The sequence below is a fragment of the Diabrotica undecimpunctata genome, chromosome 2 (assembly GCF_040954645.1).
Source record: "Diabrotica undecimpunctata isolate CICGRU chromosome 2, icDiaUnde3, whole genome shotgun sequence".
NCBI classification, from domain to species: Eukaryota; Metazoa; Arthropoda; class Insecta; order Coleoptera; family Chrysomelidae; genus Diabrotica; species Diabrotica undecimpunctata.
In genome coordinates, this window is record NC_092804.1 from 169,424,270 (window position 1) to 169,445,461 (window position 21,192).

Sequence of the window (21,192 nt, forward strand, 5' to 3'; positions counted from 1 at the left end):
CGAAAGTAACAAAAGCTCTACCAAAACTAACACAATGTACTTAACGTAGATATGACAGAAAAAATATGTATTCTTGTACACATAAATAACAATTGATAATGACAATAATGACAATGGGTATAAAATATCAAGAAACGTCAAACGGTCAACGCCAACCTTCATTTTAAACTTTTTTAGATTTATTTTTATTTAGTACAGTTGATGCAATGTATTATTATTTGACATAAAATTTTAATCATTTACAATCAACAAAAACTAACACATACAAGAGGTTTGACTTTTTAATCAATTTAATTTATTATTTATCGAAAATAATGCCCCAATACGATCTATGAGTAAAAATTTAAAATTGAAAAACAATTGATTCTATCGTAGAGATAATACAAAGTGACAGTAAAGATGTTAATTTTCTACGTATTAGATTATGTTGTAGAAACTCATTTTAATTAAAATGTTTGAAATTTATAACATTTGTTTAAATTAATACCTTATAATTTGATACTTCATTATGGTTCTTCTATTTATTTAGATTTGATCGTTCACTAAAAATTTAATAAAAGTGCGACAACATTGTCGCATATGTCGTTTTCATTGGCTATTTATGTAGTTTGAAAATCACTTATTGCATTTAAAAAAAATTATACAGGGTGTATTATTTAATACGAATCCCTAAATTAATTTTTCCAAAGCCAGTCCTGGAATTTTTTAGTTTAGCTAATACCAGTCGAATGCTTGATAGTAGTGTACTGTATCATGCAAAAATGAAAAAAATCAAATGAGCCGTATAAACACTACAGTAAAATGAAATAAATGGTCAATTACACAAATCACCCTGTTAATTAATAAAGAAGAGGAGTTGACATTTTTTAGTGGCCACATGATATGCTCCCTGAGGGACTCTACATATGGTAGAAGTATGTAAAGTTCCTCATGACTCACCCTGTATATTTAATTATTGATGTATTGTGTTAAATTTTATTAAAAAAGTTTTAATTTTATTAAAAATAAATTTTAGGAATTATATCCAGTCTATTGCATACAATCTAAATATGTAGCATAGTGCTACATATTTAGATTCTCCTAGAAGTTCTTGTAATGTTTTTGGAATGTGGTGATATAGTCTCTTAACTGAGTATATTAGATAGTCAATCAAAATGTGCTTCACTGTCATTTTATATTCACAAACAAAACACACTGGTTCCTCTTCTCTCTTCAACAAGTACTCATGTGTTGTAGAAGTGTGTCCTAACATGAGACTTGTTATTAGGACTTGAGGTTGTCGCTTTGAAGGCCAGAAGTTCCTTGGAAGGACGGAAGATTTTATTTCTATCAATTTAGTGGTGCTTCTATTCCATTGGTTGTGCCAAACATCGTGCAATTTTGCTTTTAAGTAAAGTTTTAAATCTAAATGCACCGTTAGATTTTCCACTGATGCGCTTGTACTGGTTACTGCGGACCTAGCTAGACTATCTGCCTATTCGTTACCATCTATTCCAACGTGTGACGGTACCCAGAGGAACTCTACTTTCAGAGGTACATACGGTATAAAATTAACTTAATTTGCTGTAATGTTGGATGAGAGTGATAAAACTGAGAAATTTATGTCAGACAACTAAGTGAATCAGATATTATAAGAGATTTGGGAAGTTTTTTTTTCTAGAATAAAGGTTAGGGCCTTATTGATGGCAAATAGTTCTGCTGTAAAAATACTTGTCTCAGGAGACAATTTATAGATGGAATATTCATATGATATCACAAAGCTTGCTCCTACTCCATTTATGGTCTTAGATGCGTCCGTGTGTATAAGATGGTAATTTTTGTACTGTATGAGAATATGGAGAAAGTGAGTTTTAAAAAAATTGTGCATCACGTTATTTTTGTTATATGCTTTAAGTTTAAGGTTACAAAGCGGAGAGGGAACAACTCAAGGAAAACATAAATTTATTTTACAGGTAAGATAAATGGGAGGTAGTTCAATATTAAAATCTAATAAGTATCTATTAGCTGGTTCATAGAAAGGTACAGGACCCCTATTTCTTTTTTGATAGACTTCCTGAAACCTGTTAGCAACAGCATGATGGAGAGCTGGATTCTTTGGGTTAGATTTTATATTCTAGACAAACGATAGAGTTAAGTATTTTCTTCTTAGGTTTAAGAGTGGTTCTCCAGCTTCACAGAGTAGACTGTCCACAGGACTGGTGCAATATGCTCCAAGAGCAAATCTAACGGCTGAACTCTAACGAGTATCCAAAGTTTTAAGCAATGCTTGGTTTGCGGAGTTATACACAACACATCCGTAGTCCAGTTTTGATCTAATTAAAATTCTATATAAATTTATTAGAGATGGAAAATCTGCTCCCCAATTTTTATGTGATACAGATTTCATAATGTTTAGTCCAGCTTGGCACGATAGTCTTAGCGAGTATCTTGTCCAGCTGAATTATGAGTCCAGTTGCATCCCTAGGAATTTTATTTCTTTTATATATTCTGTATGAGAATTGTATAAAAATAAATTTGGGAGCTTTTGTGGATTTGATTTTCTTGAAAAATGTATAGCTTTTGTTTTTGTGGTGGAAAACTGGAGCCCAATATTGTTAGACCACGATTCTATCGACTAATACGATTATGAGCAGATAATATGTTTTTGTTTCTTGCTAGAATGACCACATCATTAGCGTACAAAAAAGTTTTAATTGTGCCATTGCAGTACGATACAACATTAATAGTAATTAAAAATAGCACTACGCTTAGATTCGAGCCCTGTCGAATTCCATTTTTCTGTAATTTAGATTCAGACAAATAGTTATTGATTCGGACTTGGAGATATCGCGGCCGTAGAAAGTTTTAAATAAAAGCAAACATGTTACCGTGAATCTTCCAATTGTGGAGTGTAGTTAAAATATCATAGCGCCATACAGTATCAAAAGCCTTTTTTATATCAAAAAATATAGCTAAACATTCTTGGTTGCATATAAATGTTTCGTGAATTTCTGATTCCAATGATATTAAGTTATCTAATGTTGATCTATTTTTTCTAAATCCACTTTGTTCGGGTATAATAAGTTGTTTATGTTCAATATACTACATGAGTCGATTGGCAATGATTTTTTCTAGCCACTTATACATTGGATTCGTGAGAGAATGGTCTATAGTATTCTGCTTCAAATTTAGGTTTACCTAGTTTGTATATTGGAACTATGATTGACGAGTGCCATATTTGTGGAATACCTTATAAATCCATATAAAATTAAAAAGTTGCAATAATAGTTCTTGGCCTACTAGTGGTAGATTCTGTAGAAAAAGCACAGGTATGTTATCTGGTCTTGCAATATTGATTTGCCATTATTTCAGATATATTGCAGTCGGACGTAAATGTCTGATTGTCTTTTGTTAAGTACTTTATAGAGAGATGTGATTTTTTTCCAGATATACTTCTAATCATGTTCCAGATTTGACCAATTAGAGTAGATCTATTGATTTCTGAAACAAACTTTTGCCATGACTCTTATTTATTTAAATTCCAAATGATTTTCAGTAGTTTTATATCGTTTATATCTATTAAAAGCCGACTTAGATTCTCTTATTGCCTGTTTACAGGCATCGTTCCACCACGGTACAGGTGAATGTTTTGGATGAAAAGCTGTTTTTTCAATGAATTTATTCGCTTCATCAATGATGACTTTATTGAAAAAGGGTGTTTTCTCGTTAATATCTTGTTTTGAGTCTAAAATTTCTCTACGATCCATAGCTGATTAAGAAATCAATGTTGAGAACAGTGTCCAGTTGGCTTTATTTAAGGACCATTTGGTGATGTGTGTATTGTGCTTATAGTACAACAGATTGTTAACTAAGATGGGAAAGTGATCTTATTCTTCTTGTGTCTATGTGCCTATCCGTTCCGGATGTTGGCGATCATCACGGCTATCTTTACTTTGTTTATTGCAGCGCGGAACAGTTCAGTGGTAGTCGTGTTATACCACTTTCGTAAATTTTGAAGCCAGGAAATGCGTCTTCCTCCCGGTCCTCTCTTACCATTTACTTTCCCTTGGAGAATCAGCTGGAGAAGGCCGTAACGTTCTTGATTTCTCATTACATGTCCTAGATATTCCAACTTTTTAGTTTTGACGGTCATGAGAATTTCACATTCTTTCCCCATTCTACGCAGGACCTCCACATTAGTAACTCTGTCAACCCAGGATGTGGAAAGTGATCACTTCCACAAATTGACAAATCAATTGCTGAAAACTCTCCTGTTGCTCATTATATTGAGTATTCAGAGTATTCATGCCGTCATTAAGTAGATTTAAATTGAGATTATTTAGGATAGTTTCTATTTTTCTTCCATTTTTGTCATTTTTTTTGAGCCCCATAATGAATTATGTGCATTAAAATCTACCAGTATAATTCGAGGTTATATGAGCATTTAGATTTATAGCTATAGAAGGACTGCTCGTTATATTTTATGCAGTCTACTTTAAAAGAAAATAAAAGATTCTTTTTGTTTTAGTTTATTTTAGTCTACCAACTCATTAGCTGAAACCTCTAAGTTTCCGAAAACAAGTCTTGATTAGAATAACATATCGTCTATCGAAACTGAACTGCTGTATTTGATTAATTACTTTTCGCAACTTGCCTTCGACTGTTTGCTCATCTTTGTTCTTTTTTTAATTGCAGGCGTTTCTCGAAAGCCGAATAGTGGAACTCGAATCGGCACTTGAATGTGCCCAGCGAAACGAACTAAGGGACAAACAAACAATCAACAAGCTTACTAAACAACTTAACAAGGTAAGTCTGTACAATTTTAATTAACACCGAAATGAATATAAAGTGATATTTTTCGTTATAAGGGAGAAATCACTGAACATTTTATTTCATTCAAGAAATTTAATTTAAAAGATGTTTTCTTTCTCTCTCGTGCTGTATTCATCTAAGACCTTTTTTGTTATATCCGAGTTATTTTATCTCAACGAATGTTTCAGTCAGTCCCAGTGCTTTTTGTTTTTAAGAGGTTAAAACTAACCGTAAGTGGAAAAAATAAAAAATACGTATTTAAGAGTTTTGTTCATTAAAATCTGATCTAATTTAGTAGAATATACAGGGTGTTTCAAAAAAGGTAACCTCGTCTCTAGGGTAGGTAAAAAACTGAAAAATAAATGGGGTTTGCTTAGTAAAAAATTTTGGTAACGCCATTCGTTTTCAAGATACAGGGCGTTGAAGAAAAAAAATTTACGCATTTTTTACGATTTTGCCGAAACTACTGGCAACATTGTAATGAAATTTTATACGAATATGCTTTGGAAGCTGATACATCCCATGAATTTGTTTTTATATCTGATTCTCATAGAGGGCGCTAGTTACACGGATCGTACTAAGTATTAGTCAATATAAGTTTTTAAGAGTATAATTATTAATCAAAATTTCAAGTAAACTTAAACATCATTCAATTTTACACGAAAAAGGTACTCTTGGTAAAACTCGATACTGTGTACCGTTTTCGAAATATATTTTGATTTGAAAATTATGAAGTAACCTGCCCTGCCCATTCAAAACGTTTCTTTAACATAGCCGGAGTAAGCCTTGGCTTTCGAGCTGGTCTCCTAGCTACCAGTTTGTTTTCGACAAGTCTCCGACGAATTGTTGTTTTGGAAACACAAATTCCTTCATCTCTTATCTTCTGGGTAAGCGTTCGCAGTGATTTCTTTTTGTTTACTAGGCAAATATCTCTTAGATCAAATAAAAGGCAGATATCGGGCACAGTGTAATAATTAAGTTTAAGGAGTAGTCCTAGGAGTAGTCACAGGATGTCTTCCGCTGTGACCCGTACGCTTTGGATCCAAACTGACTCCAGACGCAGTTTTCTATTTTATATTCCTTACAGAACTTGTTGATAGTCCTACCATTGCTGCTATTTTATTTTAAAACATTTGTCCAGCTTTTAGGAGTCCAAATACCTTACGTACTTGTTTTGTGACAGATCTGCGTTTTTCCTCATCTAAATATGTATAATACCCTTAATTATAGCAATAACTACACTGCATAATCTAAACAATAATAATAAAAAAGGATAAATCACTCATCTACGCAATAAAATTTCAGGTCAAAACCGTTTAAAGTTCAAATGTTCACAGACAGTATTTGAGGTTATAAAATGCACATTAGTTGACAGGACGCAATGCTGTCTAGAAATGGCGGATAGGGCGGTGTTGCCAACGTTAAAATAGTACAATAATGTTACCATACTATATTAAATGTTGCTATGAGAAAAACTAATAACATTTCTAATGATAAAAATTATTAATTTTAAAAAATGCAAATTTTTAATGCTAATAATTTGACCAGGTACTGTAAGTGGTCTCTTGACGCGACCCTTAACGGGAGCTTTATTAGTTGCCAGAAATAATTCATTTTAATTTTAAAGATAATACAAACATTATATTATGAATTTTGAAAAAACCACACCCAACCTCTTTCCGACACGAGCAGAAGGGCCTAGATTGTTTGTGTACATAAGTAAATAGTTTGCTTACGTTACAATCTTACAAACAATAACATCAATTAACATTCTTTTAATAACAACAATATTAAGGAGCTTTCAGACTGTCTCCTCGAGCGTTATGTACGTATTTTTTAACAACAATTCTTGAGCTGGCATGTAAGTACTATTTATATACTTCCACAAATCATAAATAAGTAATATTGGCACTTTTTACAACAAACCTGAGAGAGCTCTTTTAGTTGTGATATGTAATAGTTTCAGCATTTTAATTTAACTTGTCCGAAGATCTGAAGATGACCAGAAAACTCTAGTTCTATTTCTACAAACCTGTTTGAAATGAATTTTCATGTTCAACCAATTTATAATATACATAACTGTTTTTAAATTATCGAAAGCTAGTTTCTCTGACGGAAAATAACAGATAAGTTATGTAAGATGTAGTTACAAAAGATATATTGCAAGTTGTTTATTAAATATACACTTGTTTTAATGAGAAATTATACAGAACGACAGGCAAAGAAAATAACTATCAAAAGAGAACCACGGTGCTTCTTTCTATTAAAAATATTATTTTAATACGCAAACAAATCCCTTTCTCATTGGTGTATTTCTGAGCACGATCCTGTACAGCGATTTCGATTGCCCTATCGCCACAACTTACCAATTCTCATTTTAACTCTATTTGCTGCAGTTAGAGCGTTCAAAAGAACGGTAATGTGTCAATTAAAATGTATGAAAGCGTTTAAAAAAAGGAATTTCATTCCTGCATAACGGTGTAAAAATATTTTCTCTTTTTTACAGAAACAGCCACAAACTGCAAATAGTATTGCAGTCTGGGAATTTTTGTTAGTATAAATACTCTCATTTCATAAATGATTTTTACTTTGAACTTTTAAGAAGATTGCGAAAGGTTAAGGAGACACTAAGACGAAATTTTATGAAGGAAAGTTGTGCCAAAGGAGTTCCGTTTAGAAAGATAAAAGTTTGAATGGTGTGTTTTTACATTTTTCATACACCGCTTTATTTATTTTCGGCGCCATGGAAATTTATTTCCCTTTGATTTATAAAACTGAGAAAACTTTACTCAATCACAGTGTTATATGGTGTTTTATTATAGTAATAAAATTTTATATTTTATTTTGAGAATGCACCTTAGTAATTATTTTATATTAAATAATATGAAAGTATATCTTCGTTAAACTTCTCATGCTCGAATCGGTATTGATAGAGTGTTATGACTTATTTCAGAATGCTTGCTTCATCAGACACTCAGATTAAATTAAATTTTGCTCCTAAAATTCAACCTATCGATTCAAGACTAAGGCTGTACCTATCATTTAGGACAATATTTGGGATATTTCTCTCTACATCCTTACAACTTCCTATTCTTGACTAAAACCTTTTTCTGATTTTGTTCAGATCTCGTTTTGATTTCTTAGCGCTTTTATGTTTTATATCCGCTTTTCCTCACATTTTTTTCCTTTTACTTCTATTTTAACTTTTATATTCTTTTCTTGCGTGTAAACACCACCAACGCCACAATGCGTGTAAAACTACATGATACCACCAGAGAAATTCATATCAAGCGAGGTGTGAGACAGAGCGACACTCTCTCAGCTAAATTATTTATAACCGTCCTCAAATACGCCTTTAAAATGCTAAAGTGGGAAAATAGAGAAATAAAAATAGATGGAGAAATGCTCAATCATCTGCGTTTTGCCGACGGTATAGTACTTATTACCGAAGATCTGGGTGAAGCACAACAAATGGTACAAGAATTAGAAAATGTATCGTCAACAATAGGTCTAAAAATGAATATCAGTAAGACCAAATTTATGACAAATTTAGTTCCCAGCGAACACCTCATCATCATTGGTGCTACAGCCCTATAAAAAAGCCTCGACCTTCCCAAGTCTATTACGCCAGTCAGTTCTATCCATTGCCAACTGTTGCCAGTTTGCTGCGCCTATTTGTCTACCATCCTCATCTACACCATCCCTTCATCTGAGTTTTGGCCTACCCCTACTTCTACTTCCCACAGGAAGCCCACTTGCTTGGGCGGCGTATGGTTCACTAAGAGACATTTTTAAGAGCAACATCCCGATAGCTATGAAATGGAATACATTTGACCAGTGCGTTCTTCCTATTATGACATACGGAGTAGAAACTCTCACGCTCACAAAAACAACAGCACTAAAAATGAGAGTGGTACAAAGGCGCATGGAAAGATCAATTCTCGGCGTGACAAAAAACGACAAAATAAGGAATCAAAACTTAAGGAAAAGAACAGGTATCAGTGATGTCGTCGAACGTATAGCCAAGCTGAAATGGAATTGGGCAGATCACATAGCGAGACTGAAAAACACAAGATGGACCAGAAAACTAATTGACTGGCGCCCGCGAGAAGACAAATGCAGCAGAGGACGACCACCAACACGCTGGATAGACGACATTAGACGAATATCCAAGAAATGGCAACAAGAAGCATAGAACCGTGAAAAGTGGCGAAAAATGGGAGAGACCTATGTCCAGCAGTGGACAGAAGAGGTTGCATGATGATGATGATTCTTTTCTTAGGGTCCGGTATTACTCCTTTTTCCTTCTTGTGGATTCTGTTCGATTTGTCTCAAGGAATGCTTTATTTTTGTTATCTATTGCTTCTTGGCACTTCTTGTCAAACGATTCATTTTTTTAGCTAGTTGAATTTTCCCTAAAGTTTCTGTCGCCTTTTTAATTTATATGTTCCTACATGTCCACAATTTCTCCACATTCTCCACCGTCAAAGTTTATTTCTCCATCAATCTGTCTCCAATACTCTCTCGCAACGGTTTCAATGCGCCGATTATCCACATTTTATTGCCATTACAACAAAGTGTCACTATCTATGTTTGGGAAGAGGTCATTTTGTTTTTACCAACTCCCTTCGGAGCACCATTTCTCCCGATCTCGTTAGCCCTTACCTTGGTTCCCACTAGAGTTGGTTACCATAATCTTTGATAGGGCGGCGGTGGACTTCACCAAGTGAACTCTTAGTGCTCACCAAGTATCTTCGAGAAGTTCTTGGTGCCTTTTTTATAAGAGTGTGGAGTACAAAGTTTAGTATTCTTATGGTAGTTTAATACTTTGTTTTTCCTGAAGGCATTTAATATAAACTGCTCGTACTTGAGCTCGCTTATTGTACATCTTAATCCAATATTGATAATGATACTGTGGAACTTCCTGTTAAATATATTAATGCTAATTCCTGCAAAAGATGTGAAGCGATTTTAAATATTACTTAAACTAATAGAACGTGTTCCTTTATACATTCACTTTTTCGACTAAATTAAACACATTCACTTACAGACATTGCTTGAATATTTACCATTTATTTCTTTTGGTTAAATAAAAGGATCTTCTATATTTCACAAAGGAGATTTAGTGGCTCAAACTTTAGTGTCGGTCTTTTTATTGGGTAATGTTTGCCAACTACGGGCTTATGCTTTTCGGGGATTACATCGTATTACCAGTTCTTGGATAAAACGGAATAAACAGTAGCGCCAACTGAGGAATTGCTGCATTTCAAGTCTATAGAGTCTAGCGGTATAGTTGTGTATAAGAAAATCAAAAATAGCTGGCGCAGTCTTTGAAATACGAAGATATTGCATTCAAGCTGTTTTTTATTTTCATAAAATGTATGTACGTAAAAATGAAAAATGCGTTTCCTTTTCAGCATATTCTAGTTAAAAGGAATTTAAATATTTTTCTTAGTGGATTGCTACAAGAACATTTTTATGAATGGATGATTTGTAATTTTGCGTTGTTTTCTTTCTGTTCATACCACACTGCTTACTATATTTATGATTGTAAAATAATAAGGTGAAGAGCAAGAACAATATTTCTTGGTATTAGGAATCTAATTATTGTTGATACCAAGAATTCTCTTGCTGTTTGCTAAATACAGTTTGCTGTTGGAAATTCTCTTCACTTTTTTATCTTCAATGTTAAAAAGAAATTCAGATGATCATTGAAACCTATCAGTGCTCATTCACCAAAATTTCGTATCAAATAAACGTAATAATTATTTGAGTTACAAATCCACAATGGGATTAGGCGGGTTTTTTATTTGATTTTAAATAAGTGAATGATATTGTTCTTTTTAATATAAGTTAGCAAAAGGTGTACAATTTTGAACTTGCAAAGTCGATAGTGTTCTCACACAGAGTTGTGAAATATTTGCATATGCTTATCATGTTCACTTGCCTTGTCACATAATTATGATAATCACAATTGACGCTGAAGCTTAGGAATTTAATTTTAACACAAAGTATACATATAAAGTATACTTTTTGGTAAAATTTGATATGGATTAGATCGTGCAGTCGTAACAGCAGAGCGCATGCGCCAGTTTAGGTATACACCTGTCATTAGTGAGTTTTTGGAGGATTTTGCAAATATATGATGTGCTTTATACCGTGGTTTCTGTATGTCAGCGACCTGTCTAGCGTGGCACCCAGTAGATTGGTTTCTATGAGACTATCACATTTTGAGTCTCCTATACTTAACGGTTGTGGAGATCGAAAGAGGTTACTTGTCTCTTGGCTGGGTTTGTTTTAATTGAGTTATTTTGGTAGTAGTTCAGCATGGTATCGAGGACTTCTTCCAGTTTTTGTCTAATTCCTCAAAGATTTCTCCACGCGTAGTAACGGTCCTGCCTCTTATATACTCGGATATGCATTGGTCGTTTTTATATATATTAAAGAGCGTGATGCCATGACGCTACTTTGAAGTAGACTATTGTTTTGCCTTTTTCATCGTCCCTTCTTTTTGTCCAGCATGGACGAACAAACGAAAATTTGTGTGATGGAAATATTAATCACTAGATTCAAGAACTTGATTCATATAAGTGTAATGATTGTGTTGACTCTAATCAATGTGCTTTATCAAAAAGTTCTTATCAACCTCAGAAGAAAGTAGTGAATCTGAAAATGTTGATAAAAATAAGACAAAAGATGAGGAACCTAATAAAATACCAAAAAAACATCGCCGCAAAAAGACCAACAAAAAGAAATGGAAACGATCAATTGTGATAGAGTTAAGGATCAGCGGTAAAAAATACATTAATCGCTCCAGAAAGGAAATTCCAGAAAAAAAGTCCTCTTGAAACAGATTGCTTAAAGTGCAGGTTTAAATGTCAAAAACTATTTTCTGAAGAGCAAAGGTCACAACTGGGTGCAGATTACTACAGCTTAGCAGACTATACGAGACAAAACACTGTTGAGTTTTTTAATACAAATGGTGGCTGTATCTAGAAGCAAACAAAGTTCTATATCAAAAAAATCAAAAAGAGTCAAGGTTATATTATTTAATATACAATAATGGGAAGAGACATCGAGTCTGCCTCAAGTTTTTTACAGCCACATTTGCTATATCTCGTAAAATCGTCGAAAAGTGTGTTGAAGGAATGATGAATAAAGGAATTTTGTCGGCTTTAATTAAAGGAAGAATAGCAAACCCCACAATACAACTGCTGAGATACACCGGCAGCAAGTCAAGGATCATATCGACTTACTTCCAAGAATTAAACCGCATTACTGCAGGAGTGATTCAACTAAAAATTATCTAAATGCAGATTTAAACATTTCCATCATGTGCCAATTATATCAAGACTTCTAATAGTAAGTCCGGTCTTAAAGTTTTTCTACCAAAGTATTTTTCATGATTTTGAACCAACTCTTACCTTTTATCGCTCAAAAAAGGATCAGTGTTCGGTTTATAATGCATTCAAGCTAACCGTCAGCGAAAAAGATCTCTTAAGACAAAAGTACGACAAGCATAAAAGAGGCGACAAACAGTCGATGGATATGAACGAGCAAGTCACACTAAAAATTAAAGAAGAGCTCACCAAAATAGAAATTATTCCTACTGAAGATGCGAACAGGCAATGGCGTATGTTAAAAGATGCTCTTATACGCACATGTGATACAACACTAACACCTAAGCTGATTAAGAACAAAAATGAATATTTTACCGATGAGATTCTAGATCTCATGGAAGCAAGGAGGTCTTATAAAACCAAAGACAAAAACATGTATAATATTATACACATAGAAATAAGAAGAAAGATCAGAGATGCAAAGGAAAGATGCTATAGTGGCAGATGCGAAGAGATTGAGCAGTTGGTAGAGAAACATGATAACTTAAACCTTCATCAAAGAATTAGGGAAATAACAGGCACTAATATTAAGAAAAAATCAAACATACTGCTGGATAAAAACGGCAAAATAATTATAGACGTCGGTGAAAGGCTTAAAAGATGGCAGGAATATATTCAAGAGCTATTTAAAGACAAACGGACTGAGATAGTACTAGAGCAGGAAAAGTTTGACAACGGCCCAGACATAACAGAAGATGAGGTATTAGAGGCGATAAAGCGAACAAAGAACAACAAGGTCCTGACAAAATACCTGTAGACATAATACGGTTAATAGAAAAACAGCAAATTTGAATATTGGTCAACTTATTCAATACAATATACAGTACAGGAATCATTCCCAGAGATTGGCTAATGTCAACATTCATAACACTATCAAAAAAACCAAATGCAAAAGAATGCCAAGACCACCGGGTAATAAGTTTAATAAGTCATACGCTCAAAATATTTTTAAAAATTATACACCGAAGAATACACAACAAACTTCAGCAGGACATAAGTGACACACAATTTGGATTTAGAAATGCATCAGGATCATTAGCGCTATCTATTATAATCAGATCGCTGTGGTAAAAGAGACCAACGTATTTTCAAATGAAATACAGATTGAGAGGGGCGTCAGGTAGGGCTGTGTCCTGTCTCCTACTGTGTTCAATTTGTATTCAAAGGAAATAATCCAGGAAGCACTACAAGAACTAACTATGGAAATAAAAGTAAATGGCTGACCAATCAATAATATACGGTTTGCCGACGACACTGTTTTATTAGCGGAATGTCTTGAGGATTTACAACAAATGGTTGACAGAGTGGTAGAAGTCAGTGAAGAAAACGGACTGTCCCTAAACACAAAAAAGACACAATTTATGGTAATTACAAAAGCCCAACAGCGCCAACAAAACATAACAATACATGGAGAACAAATTAAAAAAGTTAAAAAATATAAATATCTGGGTACAATTATTAACGAAAATAATGAGTACACAGAAGAGATTAAGGCAGGAATAGGACAGACAAGAAATTCTTTCAACAAACTGAAAAAAGTACTCTGCAGCAGGGACATTTAAATTTCTTTAAAGATAAGACTTCTGAGATGCTACGTGTTCTCCGTATTATATTATGGGTTGGAGGCTTGGACATTAAAGAAAGATCTTTCAGACAGATAAGAAGCCTTCGAGTTATGGGCCTAGAGAAGGATATTAAGAATAAGTTGGGTGGATAGAGTCACGAATGTCGAGGTGTTAAGAAGAATGGGAAAAGATAAAGAGGTTTTAAATAGAATTAAAGTAAGTAAACTGCAATATCTGGGATATGTCATGAGGGGCGAGCGTTATAACTTAATGCAATTGATAATGCAAGAAAGAATAAAGGGTAGAAGGAGTCGCGGAAGAAGACGCATCTCCTGGTTAAACATTTTGAGAGCTTGGTTTAACTGCACTTTTGCTGACCTGTTTAGAGCAACGGTATCGAAAGTGCGAATTGCCATGATGGCTGCCAACCTCTTAGAGGAGATGGCACATGAATAAGAAGAAGAATATGAAAGAAGAGGGCAAAAAACAACATAAGCCAAGTTGGAAAAAACATTTAGAGCAATAACGATTAATTATTTAGAGGATTTGGTAGGTTTTGTGTACGTGTAAAGTGTAGTGGAAAAGCTTAAGTATGGGAAAATAAATCAGTTTGATACTGAGTGCACATACAATTGGTAAATTGGAATAGAGTCATACTGAAAATAATAAAGTTGTGAAAAGGTATAGGCCATATTCTGGTACAGAAAATGTATAGTTTATTAACAAATCTTCAAAAAACGCCAAAAATTTGCTGAACAATGGATAATAATAACATAATACTAGTTAATAATAGCCCACATAGAAACGTACAATAAATACCATTTCCAATAAAAATATCGCATTAAAGAAATATATGCTTTCATTTACTTTGGCAGCTTTCTTTTAGTGATGAAAGCGGGGATACGCCGCTGTTATTATAGGAATTCTAAAATAGAACAATGCAAACAGGCGAATCCATCTAGTTTAAGTTTCACCATTCTCTGCTCCATTCCTTAAGTAAGAACAATAAAAACATGCCAGGATAGCGATCAACCGAAATAGGAACTTCTCATCGTTATCAAAATGATTTAGTAACTCTATAGTGCAACTTCTTTAATTCTACTCTATTTTAGTTGCCGTTTAGTTAACTCTTTTTATTTAGTTTTAGTTAAGTTTCTTAATAAGATAACTTAAAGTGTCAAGGATTAATCTTTCCAGCACAAAAAAACGGACATCTCTATAATTTTTGTTAAAATTTCCTTAATTTTTTAATGTGTCTTTCATTTCTTTTTGATGCTAAGCTCCTATACTGGCGTTGTATTACTGTTTCTGTATAGTAAATGTTGACACGAGCGTCACGGAAGAAGCACCTCGAACAGAATAGCGGTTCTTAGTTCACAGTCACAGTAAACAGTTGGGAGAGTCCATTTACGTGACGAGGAGAGTCCGTTATAGAACATGTTAACTTTTTTAATTTTAATTACTATTTTCGTTGGGAATAAGCCTCAATGTAAGTTTAAAACAAATTTATTTTTGACGTTTCAATTTCCACTTGGAAAATCTTTTTTAAAATACAAACATTAATTAATTAAACAAATTTTGTTTTGTGTTACTTGGTGAAAAATTCTATTAATAATTTAGTTTTATCTGACTCATTTATATTGTCAATTCAGACATATAATATACATTTTAAAGTAGACGACTTTAAAATGGTATTTTCAATATTGTTGTTGCGTTTCTGGGACGAATTTATTGTAAGATTAACCTTAAAATAACTAATTTTTTTGTATTTAAAACTTACAGTATAGTGGAGATATATAAATTGTAACAAAAACAATGAGGACTGATGTAACAAAAACAAATAAATTAAAGCTGGCTAGCAGAATGTGCCGGAGAGTGACTACTTGACACTCAAAAGAGGATTCGGCCAATTTGCATGCCCTACCGAGACCGTAAAGTGAGAATAAGAATGACAGGATACTTAAAAAAATAGAAATAAAGTAAATGAAAGTGGTAAATTATAGAAGTTGCTCTAAGATATGATTGGGCGCCAGGAAAGTATTAACATATAACTTCCAAGGTATCTTGTAAAGCTGTTTAAAACTAAAGTTTAAAGCTGAAATAGGTAATAATTAAAATATTTAGTTTTCACCACAAATTTTAATCCCTATCCAAATATATACAATATATTTTTTTTTATAGCTACCCACCACCAATTATGTACAGTTAATCTAGTTACTTATATACAAAAAAAATAAATACCCTGGTTACACACAACTGATCCGTGATAAACTGAATTTACAAATAATAAAATATAGGAACAAATTTAATGACTATACCTAAAAAGGTAATTTACTTGCCTACTAGAGATGTAACTCTGTATTTCGGCTTTCAATTAAATGTCTTAATAAGTAATAAGGACACTATCCTGAAGGGATAGATGTCCAAAGGTTTAAATATATAATAATAATAAAATATCAAAAAATAACTCTCAGATTAAATGTGTACACAAGAAATCGTACAAATGAGTTAAAAGGGAGGATTTAAAACCTCAACCTACTTAGTCCCTAAATATGATTAAATATTATTAAAAAAAAAATGATGGTTTTATTTATTATTATTTTAAAATAGTATGATTTAAAGTTGAAAAAAAATATTATAAAAAAAATTAAAACTAATAAATAAACTTAATACAGGTTTACGATATTTTATATTCTGAAGGAGGAAGATACTTCCCGCTGATTTCTCAAATTGTCCGGGAATAACAAGGCCAGATCTGGACCTCTGGGGAACAGCCACGTCAAAAAAAAAACAACTCTGGAACCAGGTGTAGTTCCGACCAGGTATTAACTTAAAAATTCTTCTTGAAAACATAAAAAAAAACAAAATCAAACATTCTTCCCTCGACTTCTGCTTGACTCCCAGAGGTAGGCTAAAAAAAATTTTTTTTAGAGTTCTTTCTTACTCTTGATACAGAGTAGGGAAAAAACACAAGGTTTATGAACCTTGAAAGGTTTTATAAAGGTTACTTATGAAGTGTGGAAGCAAAAACTTAATGGTTTTGTAAATGATGTGATTTTCGTATGGTTTGACAGTATTTTAAGTAAAATGGATTAATTATATCGACAATTTTAACGAAAAGCATGATATGGATAATAATATATTTTATAATATAATGAACGGTATACGACAGAATATTTTTATTGATACTCTTAATAGATAATAAATTGTTTTAAAGATAGATAATTATGTTTTTTTAAGGTCGGGAAGTAAAATTAAAATACATATGATTTTATATCAATAACACTTTCGAGTTAGATGTTGAATTTTCTTAATGAAATGATGGGAAACATTTCAGATAAATATATCGAATCAAATGAAAAATGACAATACTATAGGATCTCAAAAATGGCTGATGTTTTTTATATTTTCATTTTATTGATAATTTGATAAACTTACCGGCTCAGAGTGGGTATAAACCAACAGGACACAAAAAAAACCAAACCAAAACTTACTGCAACTTCTTCTTAAAAAAAAACTTTAATATTCTAAATAAAAACCTTTTAGGCCTTCTCTGGCCCCTACCTCTAAACCCAAGTGTCTCTACCGAACGTCGAAGCAGAAGTGAGCAATCAGCACTTGTTTTGAGTTAGCTAAACTATGATTGCAAATATGGCAGTGGTGGCTTTTGGGGGTAGGCAAGATAGGCCGGGCCTACCCAATAATTTTAAGAGCTTTAAAATTGAAAAACATATATTCAAAAATTATGTTAATGCATGTAAATAACTTTTAAATGTACTAAATCACTCAATCTATTAGCGTCCGTTAAAACAACTATGTTATTATATTACCACAGAAAGCATCGAATCGCATTCAGGCGTTTTAAATATCATTAATAGGCCCGATCGGAAGTGGCCGACCCAGCGCACATAAGATCCCCATACAAAAAGCGTTTGAAGTTAAGCAGCTTGCCGGACAACGATTTATATTGTCGTGTTTATGCTTGCTGTTTAGGCACCAGACGATTGGGCCTACGGCCACCATCGTTGTCACTTGTAACGTAATTATCGAATTGTAATATAAATTTCCTTTTAAATTATGATAAAAAAATATGTAACATATACAATTATTGTAACATATTTTTTAACAAACCTTAGAAACAAACAACACAATTGCAACTCTCACACAAAAAAAATATGTATTACACACACTGGCGGCTACAGAAATTTTTTTGGGGAGGTCATTGATCTTGAGGGTGATTACTTTTCTCTAATGCAAGGTCACTTTTAATCTTACCACGAATAGGATAAGTGGGTTTTCAAATATGTTTAATGGGAGGGGGATGGTCATGACCCCATGACCCCTCCCTCTGGATCCGCCACTGATTACACATAGCTATATGTAATTTGCTGGCTTGGCCTACCCAAAATTTTACCACACCAGCCGCCACTGAAATATGGACGCTTGGTGTCGCTGTTAAATACCAACTTATAATTTAAGAATTAAGAAAATCATTAAGAGGATTTGAATTTAAAAATTTTATTTAGAAATGTTTAAGGATTATTGAAGTGACGGACTCGTTACAAAATGATGTATTCCCAATATGGCTTCATGGATCAGAGTTGTTGGACACATTCCTAAATGATATAAACGAAAAAGATGAGACAATAACATTTACCATGGAAAAGGAATATAATAACGCACTACCTTTCCTAGATGTTTTATTCTCAAAGAAGGATACTTGATATGAGACTGAGGTATAGAGAAAACCAGCACCCAATAGATAGACCTAATGAAACAGAACAACTTAGAACGGGATCCTATAACATTCACAAGGAATAATACGAGAAAAATAACAATACCATACATAAAAGTATTATCGAAAAAACTTAAGTGATTACAAATAATGTACTAATGTTATATCAGAGAATTCTAAAAAAATTTGGAAAGGATGTGTAAAAGAAAAATGTTTGAGTAACAATGTTGATGATATATATAATACTTTATTTATTACAAATGATTTTTGTTGGTACATTCCACAAAGTATTGGCTCATAATTTAGAGCAAAAAACTCTATATTTTACATTAAACGTATTCACGCAAACATCCGAGCACAAAACCCTGAAAATAGCGACCATCGGTCCGTAAACCAGGGGTCTCGATACCCCATCATAAATTCTCGTTGAATGCCAAATTAAAACAACACTAGCAAACAAAGTAAGTGCCAAATGAAGTTTTTTTCGTCATAAAAACCTCCCCAAATGGGCAAAATACATTTTCGGCAGGATATATTCATACTATAGGTGGATTAATGGTCACTGCAAATGACCGCAACACCGGACATTGCGTATATAAGAGGAGAGAAACGAGCAGTGCCGCATCTGGACCATCGCTTTATTTTTGAAGCATCAACAATAAAATAAAATTAGAATATTTAGTACGTTGACAAATAAATTGAATAAATTTTAAACAATATTTATATCCATACTATTCCTCCATTTTTTGATGGGGAGTCCTAAACTTTTTCCTTTCGGTTTGGAATTTAGAATTTGTTTAGTCGATTTTCATTCTTTCTTTATGTAGATTATTTCTATTGTGATCTGTGATTATATTGTATTTTTATATTTTTCCATTCATCTATTAGATACTCAGTTCTTGTCTTACCTCTTAATTTTTCTATTTACTCAGTCTTATAATGGCTTTTTGATGAAAAGACACAACAATTATAAATTTAACTTTTGTGATACTTAAAAAAAGACAAAAGCGTTCAGACATATTTACTGTCATTTTATATGAATAAACCACAATTTCGTTTTAAAATACGTTTATTTCGACGTTTTGATTTTCACTTTGAGAAATCGTTCTTAAAATGTAACTACGTCATAAAAAACCTTTTTTTTTAATTGCCGTATTGCCAGATTCCACTAAAAGCCTAAGAAGGTATCCACTCATTGAATTCTGGCAGGTAACGGTGGGGGAAATCTTCGTCACGAAGCAATATGGACTTCTCTTCGTCACCCTGGCCTCTGTCGGCCGAGTAAAATACTAGGCCAGAAGACCCCAGGGTAGTGCCGGATTAACCGTGTTCTAGCTAAAACCTTAACCACCGTTCCAGAGAGGTGGTCTTGCTACTCAATAAGCAACTAAAATAAAAAACTTAAAAGTTATAAATAACCATACCTATTACTGTAAATCAGAAAATATTTCAGACTTTAGGCCATAAACTAATAAATATAATTAACCATAAATTTCAGATCCCAGGTTTAATTTCCTCATCTGTCCTCCTGCTCCTTTTTCTTTATCACCCCAGAAATCAGACAGTGTACTTCTTTTCATTCTTTCTCTCCTCTCAACATTATGTTTACCATGTTTCTTTCATCCAGCTCGAAACCCATTCGCCTCTCGAAATCTCCCCTCTCATTTGCCCATCTCTGGCAGTTAAAAATGTGGGCGGGAGCGTCCGGTACCCCACAAACAGTACTGTTTGCCGACTCAAATTCTATTTGTGAAGGCGCCAAAACTACCATGTCCGGTCAGAAACTGCGTCAGAAAGTAGTCTAGTTACATTATTATTATCATTATTATCATTATTTTGTCTATTAGTGACAAAAAACAAAGCGGTACGAGACTTTGCGTAGATTATCAACGTTCAAACGCTGTGACTACTAGTGACTTTTATCCGTTAACGCGTATGGGGACGATTTATTACACGCCGCTTAGTGAACTTTTTATATTTCTACCCTAGACTTACGATTGGGATATCAAGTTAATGTTGCGGAAGCTGATCGTGATAAAATTGCGTTTGTGTCACCGTTCGGGACTTACCGGTACTTATGGATGCCTGTTGGAGTAAAAAAAAAACCCCAATGAATTTTCAAAGACTTGTGGACCGTTTTCGCCGTGGTTTTAGTAACTTAAATCGGAAAAAGTTCGTGTTTGATCGCGTACAAGTGAAATATGAACATGCTGATAGTCCAACAGATCTAAATGTAAGACCACTAAATTCTACCAGAAGATAGGTGGACCCTATAGGATAAAGATTTGCCTATTCTATTTGTGAAGGCGCCAAAACTACCATGTCCGGTCAGAAACTGCGTCAGAAAGTAGTCTAGTTTCCTGAACTTACATTCCCACCACGGCCTCAGATAATAAACTAATAATTAAACCTAAATTAATTAAACTGAAATTCTGGTTAAATCTGGTAAATAATTCAAATACTGATATCATATGTTTATTATATCAGTATTAAGATTTTACTAAATTTTTTATACCCAATTTAAATTATACAGATTAATGGTCAGTCAAAAAAAATAAATACAGAGTTAAATTCCATGATTTATCAAAATATTTAATAAATACGTTAATAGTCAATATTAAAATACTTTATGTACAAGTACAATTATATCAGATAATATTCCATTATTAGGAATCTATGATTCTATGTTAAATTGAAATTG

At 33.2% G+C, this 21,192-nt stretch overlaps 1 protein-coding gene across 4 annotated transcripts in view; it reads left to right on the top strand.

Annotated features, from left to right (window-relative positions):
* The window catches only part of LOC140435189 (uncharacterized), a 1,123,409-nt gene that overhangs the window by 361,927 nt on the left and 740,290 nt on the right, over nt 1-21,192 (top strand). For all 4 annotated transcript variants that reach the window (XM_072523966.1, XM_072523965.1, XM_072523967.1 and 1 more), the window contains exon 4: nt 4,675-4,785. In XM_072523966.1, coding sequence (XP_072380067.1) covers nt 4,675-4,785 — 111 coding nt within the window. The remainder of the gene's footprint in view (nt 1-4,674; nt 4,786-21,192) is intronic.